The 8,154-nt window shown below is 44.2% G+C and overlaps 1 protein-coding gene across 1 annotated transcript in view; it reads right to left on the bottom strand.

The window, feature by feature from the left end:
- The window catches only part of Nuggc (nuclear GTPase, germinal center associated), a 44,255-nt gene that overhangs the window by 22,308 nt on the left and 13,793 nt on the right, over positions 1 to 8,154 (bottom strand). The window contains exons 9-12 of the mRNA XM_021182542.1: positions 7,188 to 7,206; positions 6,670 to 6,759; positions 1,625 to 1,730; positions 741 to 874 (exon numbers count right to left, since the gene is read on the bottom strand). Coding sequence (XP_021038201.1) covers positions 741 to 874; positions 1,625 to 1,730; positions 6,670 to 6,759; positions 7,188 to 7,206 — 349 coding nt within the window. The remainder of the gene's footprint in view (positions 1 to 740; positions 875 to 1,624; positions 1,731 to 6,669; positions 6,760 to 7,187; positions 7,207 to 8,154) is intronic.

Below are 8,154 nucleotides of genomic sequence, written 5' to 3'. Positions count from 1 at the left end.
CAGGCAGAGTGTGAGACACCCTGGGGCCTTCCTAATGTACAGTTGCACAGGCAGACTGTGAGACAACCCAGGCGCCTTACTAACTTACACTGTGAGACAATCCTGGGGTGGTTCTAATACCTAAACAGGCAGATTGTGAGACAGCCCTGGGGCCTTCCTAATTTACACTTGAACAGGGAGAGTATGAGACATCCCTGGGGCCTTCCTAACTTACTCCTGCTCAGGCAGAGTGTGAGACAACCCTGGGGCCTTCCTAACTTATACTCTGCTAAGGCACAGTATTAGACATCCCAGGGGCCATCCTAACTCACACCTGAACAGGCAGATTGTGAGACTACCCTGGGTCCTTCCTAACTTACAGTTGCACAGGCAGACTGTGAGACAACCCAGGGGCCTTTCTAACTTACACTCTGCTCAGATAGAGTTTGAGGCAAACCTGGGCCTTCCTTCCTTACACCTGCACCGGCAGAGTATGAGACAACCCTGGGACCTTCCTAACTTACTCCTCCTCAGGCAGAGTGTGAGACAACCCTGGGGCCTTCCTAAGTTACTCCTGCTCGGGCAAAATCTGAGACAACCCTGGGACCTTCCTAACTTTCACACTGCTCAGACAGAGTATTAGATAACCTAGGGCCCTTTCTAACTTACAGTTGCACTGGCAGAGTGTTAGACAACCCAAGGGCCTTCCTAACTTACCCTATACAGGCAGAGTGTGAGACAACCCAGGGGGCCTTCCTTACCAGCAGGCTTTCCTCCATGTTGAACGTGTCTGTGAGAAGCAATAGGCCTAAGGCTTCTGTGATGTACTTGGTCACCAGCCTCCTCTTCTTGTCCAAGATTCTTTTCCTAATATATTCTCTTAACTTGGGGATCTCTGGAAATCAAAACCAGCATAAATAATATCGAAACATTTGTCACAATAGAATTCATAAAGGTAGTCAATGAAACAGTTGCCCTGAGTTGGGGAACTTGTTGTACTTCTGCTTTAAGCATCATTCATTCACCCATATGCACATCTGTTAAGACCTGTGCAGCCATAGTCCCTGTTAGTCTTAGGCTAAAACCCAACTTAAACCCTCATCTAGTTACCAAGAGTGCTCAGATACACATGGGCCTCAAGATTCTCAGCTTTCCTTTGAGCTCAGGGCCAAGACATGCTCAGTCTAGTTTTCCCTTTCATCTTTGCACATGGGGATTATTGGCTCTTCATTTAGACTCAAAATTATTCAGAGAAGGGAACCATGGCCTTCTATTTTCTCTGCCTCCCAGCAACACATGTGATACACTTCTGTTAATGATGCCTGATGCCTATAGCTGGGTACTGAAGAATCACAAGCCACACACCAAGGAAATGACAACCCAATGCCTTGACTTTTACTAACTCTGGTAAAATTTGTATGAGAAAAATTTTGGTATCAGACACACAATGCAAGGAGGAAAAAAGTGATTATATGCACACACACACACATAGACGCAGCACACAATACATGCTCATAGGTATAAACACTGTAGTTAAGTGGGAATAAAACTTTGCTAGGGCAAGAAAATTTCTAGAGCAGGGTGCTTAGACTGCCAAGCCTATTCTTTCAAATGTTAGTGGTTGAGGTTAAAAAATAGAAATTACCACTTTCTTCCTCAGTAAGGATGGTCCGCTGCCAGTACTCATGGGCACTGACCGTGTACACCAGATCTGAGGCTTCCAGAATCTTGGAGTCAGCTGGCAGTTTTCTCTGCAGCAGGGGAGACACGTAGAGAGCAGAATAGGTCAAGTGTGGGGAAAGAAGCACCACAGAAGCCCCAAGAGAACTCTCAGCAAACTCACTGAGTGCCTTAGGGAACAAATATGAAGTGTGTGTGTGTGTGTGTGTGTGTGTGTGTGTACACGCGTGCGCGCACACACAAACTCATGCATGTCGAGGTCAGGGGTCGACGTTAAATATTTTCCTTAATTACTTTCCCCATTGTTAGGATTACGATTAGAATTAGGATTACGATTACTATCGCAGAGTCACAGTCTGAACCCGAAGTGCACAGATGGGGGTATAGTGGTTGCCAGCGTGCCTCAGGTCAGGATTTCAGGCACCCACTACCACTCTCAGCTTTTTATGTGGGTGCTGGGGGATCTGAAGCCAGGACTCCTATTTACATAGTAAGGACTTTACCAAGTAAGCCACCTCCCCAGTGAAAATTATTTCTATTGTTAAGTATTGCCAGCTGTCCACTATTAGCAAGGTCACAAAGAAACTGATCTCTGGACAATATTCTCTTAACTGTGAAATTAAATTTTCAATTATAGCAGAAAACGCATAGCAAAAATTTCTCAAATGTAAGCATGCAGAAGAGGATCCTGTTTAGGAAAATGAATGTTCATAAGTAACGTGGGATTGGGGGTGGGGCTCAGCAGTGGAGTGTGGCTTTAGCATGTGTGAGGCCCTGGGCAAAGTCCCAGAACCTAACGCTGAAAGCACAAAAGTATGTATTGTTGGCAGTGGTCACTGGAACCACCAGATTCCTGCTCCTGAGCGCTGGCTGTCATGTGCCTTCCCGCCTCTGCCTGAGTGGGGTAGGCAGATACACTCAGAGCACCCCCACAGAGTACATAGTGCAAAGGGTGAGGTGCTACTGTTTTGTTTTGTTCTAAACAACTGGTTTTAAAACATTTCCCAGCACAAAGGCTGGCAAAGAAATGTCCTATAAAAACCAAACTTTCCTCATATCCTATAAAAGTTAAAGTTTCTTTTTAAAACAGCTTTTCTTTTTTAACAAATTCTTTGAGAATTTCACTCCGTGTGTGATGATCATATATACCCACATCTCCTAACTCCTCCCAGACTCACAAAAGTTCCTTACTGAATAATCATACTCATTTTAACTCATTTTTAAAGATTTATTTATTATTATTATATCTAAGAACACTGTAGCTGTCTTCAGATACACCAGAAGAGGGCATCAGATCTCGTTGCGGATGGTTGTGAGCCACCGTGTAGTTGCTGGGATTTGAACTCAGGACCTTCAGAAGAGCAGTCGGTGCTCTTAACCACTGAGCCATCTCTCCAGCCCAGAGTAATTTATTTTTAATGCTGAGATAAATACCTATTACACTAGATTCTCTAGGATTTTATCATGAAGACATGTTGGATTTTGTTAAAGAATTTTTCTGTGTCTGATGAGATGACCATGTGGTGTTTGTCCTTGAGTCTCTTACGTGATAAACTACAATATTGATTTACATATGTGAACCATCCCTGAGTCTCAGGGATGAAGGGACTTTGTTTGGTGGCTGGTTTTTTTTTTTAATGTGTTCTTGAAGGCGGTTTATAAGAATTTTACTGGTTCAGCTTTAATTCATTTGAAAGTCTTTAAGCAGATTATGTTCTCATTTAACACTAAAAAGATTCTTTTGTTTACAAAAGAACCTGGAGACTTAAAACTGAAGTATAAATTTGATATCAGATTCTCTGAAGTAATGGTTTTAGGAGGTAGGATTATTGTGATGTGATTAGGCCCTGAGGGTGGAGTCCTTATGAACAGGATTAATATACTTAAAGAAAATATTCCAGACAGCCCACCCCTTTCCATCACATGTGGACACAGGGAGAAAATGGACATCACACTGTGACCCAGGAAGTGCACACTCCCAGACACCACATGTCCATCCCGTTGACCTTGGCCTTCCTAGCCTCCAGGCCTGTGAGAAACACATGTGTGTCTGTCGTTTCTAATGGTGCTCTCACCATAGCATCCCAGTTAGACCAAGATGTAAGTCTCAGAAGGGTTAGAGTGAGGAAGAGAAGAACTGACCATCTCACAAAGTATCCAGTCTCCTCTTTCCCTCTAGTATTCAAGAAAAGTGAGGATGGAGATTTTTAATCCCATCACTTGGGAGGTAGAGGCAGGCAGATGTCCATGAGTTCAAGACCAGTCTGGCCTACAAATCAAATTCCAACACAGCCAGGGCTATACAGAGGAACCTTGTCTCAAAAGAAAAGCAAACAACAAAACAGGAGGGAAATTATATGCAATCACAATAGTCTGTGTGTCTGTCTGTGTGTGTGTGTGTGTGTGTGTGTGTGTGTGTGTGTGTGTGAGAGAGAGAGAGAGAGAGAGAGAGAGAGAGAGAGAGAGANGAGAGAGAGAGAGAGAGAGAGAGAGAGAGAGAGAGAGAGAGAATCCAGAATCTTTCCTCTCTTCTTCTCTTGACAGCCAAGTTTAAACAAAGAACTGGTATGATGCATCACAATCTTGCTTCTCACACTGTCTTCCCACTGAAGAAAGCTACGGGGATGCTCTAACCTGTCCCTAGCATTTTCCTTCCTTCCTTCCTTCCTTCCTTCCTTCCTTCCTTCCTTCCTTCCTTCCTTCCTTCCTTCCCTCTTCCTTCCCTCTTCCTTTCTTCTTCCTTTCTTCTTTCTTTCTTTTTCTTCCTTTCTCTTTTTCTTTCTTTCTTTCCTTCCTCCCTCCCTCTCTCTTTCCTTCCTTCTTCCTTCTTTTCTTTCTTCTCTTTCTTTTCTTTCTTTCTTTTTTCTTTCTCTCTTTCTTTCTTTCCTTCTTGTTCTTCCTTCCTTCTTTCTCTTTTTCTTTCTTTCCTTCCTCCCTCCCTCTCTCTCCTTCCTTCTTCCTTCTTTTCTTTCTTTCTTTCTTTCTTTCTTTCTTTCTTTCTTTCTTTCTTTCTTCCTTCCTTTCTCTCTCTCTCTCTCTCTCTCTTTCTTTCTTTCTTTCTTTTCCCATCCTTAGAACCTTCAGTGCTGTGTTGAAACTGCTCTCGCTCTCCTTTCCCAGCTCCTTTCTCTCCCAACCCTCTCTCACATTCCCATTTCTGATGCACTTATTCTTAAGTCCTTCATCCTGTTTTCTCTAGAGACTTTTTCCTAACCTTCTAATTCTCATTTCTATTACAAGATCTATTGACCAATAGCTATAACAATGACTACCTTATTCACCTTCAACCTCATATGTCCAAAGAGTAAAATGAAGTTTGCTCCAAAGACATGTAGTACAAATGAAGATTTTTATCAATGGAGGTTCAACGTGACTAGCAAATTGGTCCAACACTTAGCCCTTAGCTGGGATCTGCAGGGGTTGCAAAATCAAAACTGTTTGCATGCCAAGAACTGCAGAAAACTGCACACTGGCACACTGCAGCCCAGATCCCAACTCATGCAAATCAATTTGCTACATTTATTAGCAGTAAACATAGTGAACTGAACACTGAAGTACTATGCCTTCCCAGTTCCCAAGATAATCTGATTAGAACCTCATAAAATGTGTGTTTCTCTCTGCCAGCAAGAACAATTCGAGAGATTGGACAACAAACAGCTTTGCTGAGTTGTTGCCTCATGGAAACTGGCTCCGATTGCTCAGCAGTGGACTTCCCCTCATGCAGGAGGCCTGATCACCCAGAGGTTTGGCACCTCTGGTTCTACATGGTACAACATGCAATTTCAGCTTCCATGTAATAGAGGTTAAAATACGTAAAGCTATTGGCTAAACTGGACAGAAGCCAGATGTTGCCCTTGAGCCTGGAAGTGAAGAATTCATCTGGGCAAACCCCTAACATGTGTGGGAGTATAGGTCCTCTAGCATGTTATTTATGCCTTCGTGGTTAGATCTCATCTCTAAATAGGTTTCTGTTGTACAGCCCCATGAGACTATAGGGTAAGGTTATGTTTGGACTATTTTATTGATAAAGTCATAAAAATAACTGAAGAAAACACTAAGGTTCCCGCAGGATAACTAGTGCACCCCCAGCCTTACTTTGTAATTTGTCAGGCATGGCCACCTGTTGCCATTATATTCTTGCATGTGCTCCATGTACACCAGCCCTAAAGACTTTTGGGATTGTGTGTGCATTCTCCTGGCACACATATGTGTATGGAGTATATACATGCATATGGGAGGCATGCTCCCCAATGCATACACATATTGAACTGGAGGTCAACATGACTTTCTTCTCTCTTACTCTCCACTTTATTCCTTGTGACAGTTTCTCACTGAACCTGGAGATTATTGTCTCTGCTAGACTCACTGGGCAGCAAGCCCCTGGGGCCTGCCTGTCTTGGCTCACACAGCTCTGTTTGCAGCCTACAGCTGTGTGCAGCCACATCTGCTTTTATATGGATGTCAAGGATCCACACACAGGTCCTTCCTCGTGCTTGCAGAGCAATCATTTTATAACTAACCCATCTTTCCAGCCTAGCTCTGTTGCTTTGTTTTTAATTATTCCCAAGAAGCTGGGAATTCCCCCCCCCAAAAAAAACCTTTTCCCTAGTATCATTTCTCCCTGCTGCTGGTGGGACTTAGACACTCGTTCCTATAGAGTACCCTTGGGAAGCACAATTGCGAGTGCACACACACACACACACACACACACACACACACACAGTAGTCAACTCTGACGTTCCCAGGAAACAGTACCCTCATTTACTCAATCCATTAATGATGAGGAAGATGGCACTAGCTCCCCATTTTACAAACAAGAAAGTAGAGGCACAAAGAGGTAGGTATTCTAACTAAGGTCGCAGAAGTCATCAAGCAGCAGGACTAACTTAAGTGGGAATTGCCTACTCCAAAGCTCTTAGCCTTAATATCACAAAGGACCAAATACACATCTATCTCTCTGTATCTGGGGACTGAGAAGCGAAAGAACCTGCAGCAAACCTGCAAGCTCACCTTCAATTTCTCCTTGAGAATTCTCTTCCTTTGTAGTTTGATTATTTCATTTCTTTGCAGAACAGCTTCTCTCTGACTCTGAAGAGCTTGCTAGATTAGGAAAGAAAACAAAGCAGCCAAAGGCTAGGGTCATCAGCAGTGGTGCAAGGACAAGTGCACCCAGAAGCTCAAGTGTTGCTTTACAGGATTATGTACCACCAGACACAAAGGGACTATTTAAAAAGTTACTGGTCCAGATGCTGGAGAGAGAGCTCAGTGGTGGAAGGCACCTTTTGCTATTTCAGATGACCTGAATTTGGTTCCCAGCATCCTCTTCTGTGGACCATATCAGCCTGTAATTCCAGCTCCAGGGATCCGATGCCTTCTCCTGGCCTCCACAGGTATCCACACTTATAGCAGGCACCCATGCATGTATGCACGCACACACACACACACACCTGCAACATACACACATACATACACATACAACATACACACCCACTAAATAATCTGTTTTAAAACTATTGGTCCATACTTACATTTCCCATCTTTCTTTCCCTGAAATGAAACAAGAAAATGTCACAGTGACTAAACTTTTGTGTTCTAGCAAATTTATATCTTTGCCTGAAAGCAGCATAAACAGACATGCCCCCTTAGCCTTTGTCTACTCCTCTGATTCAACTCTCTCTCCTGCCCTTCCTCCCCTCTCCTGATCCTCTCCTAGAGTCTTAGATCAGGAGCCTTTATTTCTCAATGGTAGCCCATATTTTGCACTCAGAACCGTAACATCACTCCCTGTCCCAGGCAGAGGGTGGCCCTCTCAGTCTGAGTTCATGTGGCATTGGGCTTGTCCCTCTCTAGCCTTTAGCCCTCCTTTACACGGTGCTCTCAGCAATGAGGAGAACCTCAGTGCCCAGAAGACTTCATGATGTCTGGTTTTAGTGTTGCCATTGGAAAAAAGGTGAGCTTCAGCTATTCTGTGATCGGGAGTGGGGCAGGACAGATCATAGTGGGTCAGTGATGAAGCTAGAGTTCTGACCTAGACCATGAGAGAAAAAGAAGTCCTAGAGAACGCAGCCAGGCTTGGGTTTTGGTGAGCCTGGGAGGAACGTGCAGGGGACAAGCTCCCAGGATGATGGCAGAGAGTCATCAGTGACCTGGTGACAAGGACATTGTATCATGTGACCTCCTGCTGTGTGCTCAGCATTGCCTGTTTGCCATTTGTTCTGCTGGTTCATTTTTCACTCTGGAGGGATCCCAGTGTGAAAGACAAGTTCTACCTCTCCCTAGTAATGGGGGCGGGGGAGGGGGCGGACGCAGGACACCGACTAATTTACTTCAAGCTTTCAGTCCCAAGCTCTCTAATCTACACCTCTCATCCTTAGTCATTAACCTGGCACTCTAAAAACTTTCACCCACATTTTTCAAGTTTTGAGTTTAAAAAAAAAAAATCTTGAGCCGGGCGTGGTGGCGCACGCCTTTAGTCCCAGCACTCGGGAGGCAGAG

The sequence above is a fragment of the Mus caroli genome, chromosome 14 (assembly GCF_900094665.2).
Source record: "Mus caroli chromosome 14, CAROLI_EIJ_v1.1, whole genome shotgun sequence".
NCBI classification, from domain to species: Eukaryota; Metazoa; Chordata; class Mammalia; order Rodentia; family Muridae; genus Mus; species Mus caroli.
Note: the sequence above shows the minus strand (reverse complement) of the source record. Positions and strands in the feature narration are given on the sequence as shown.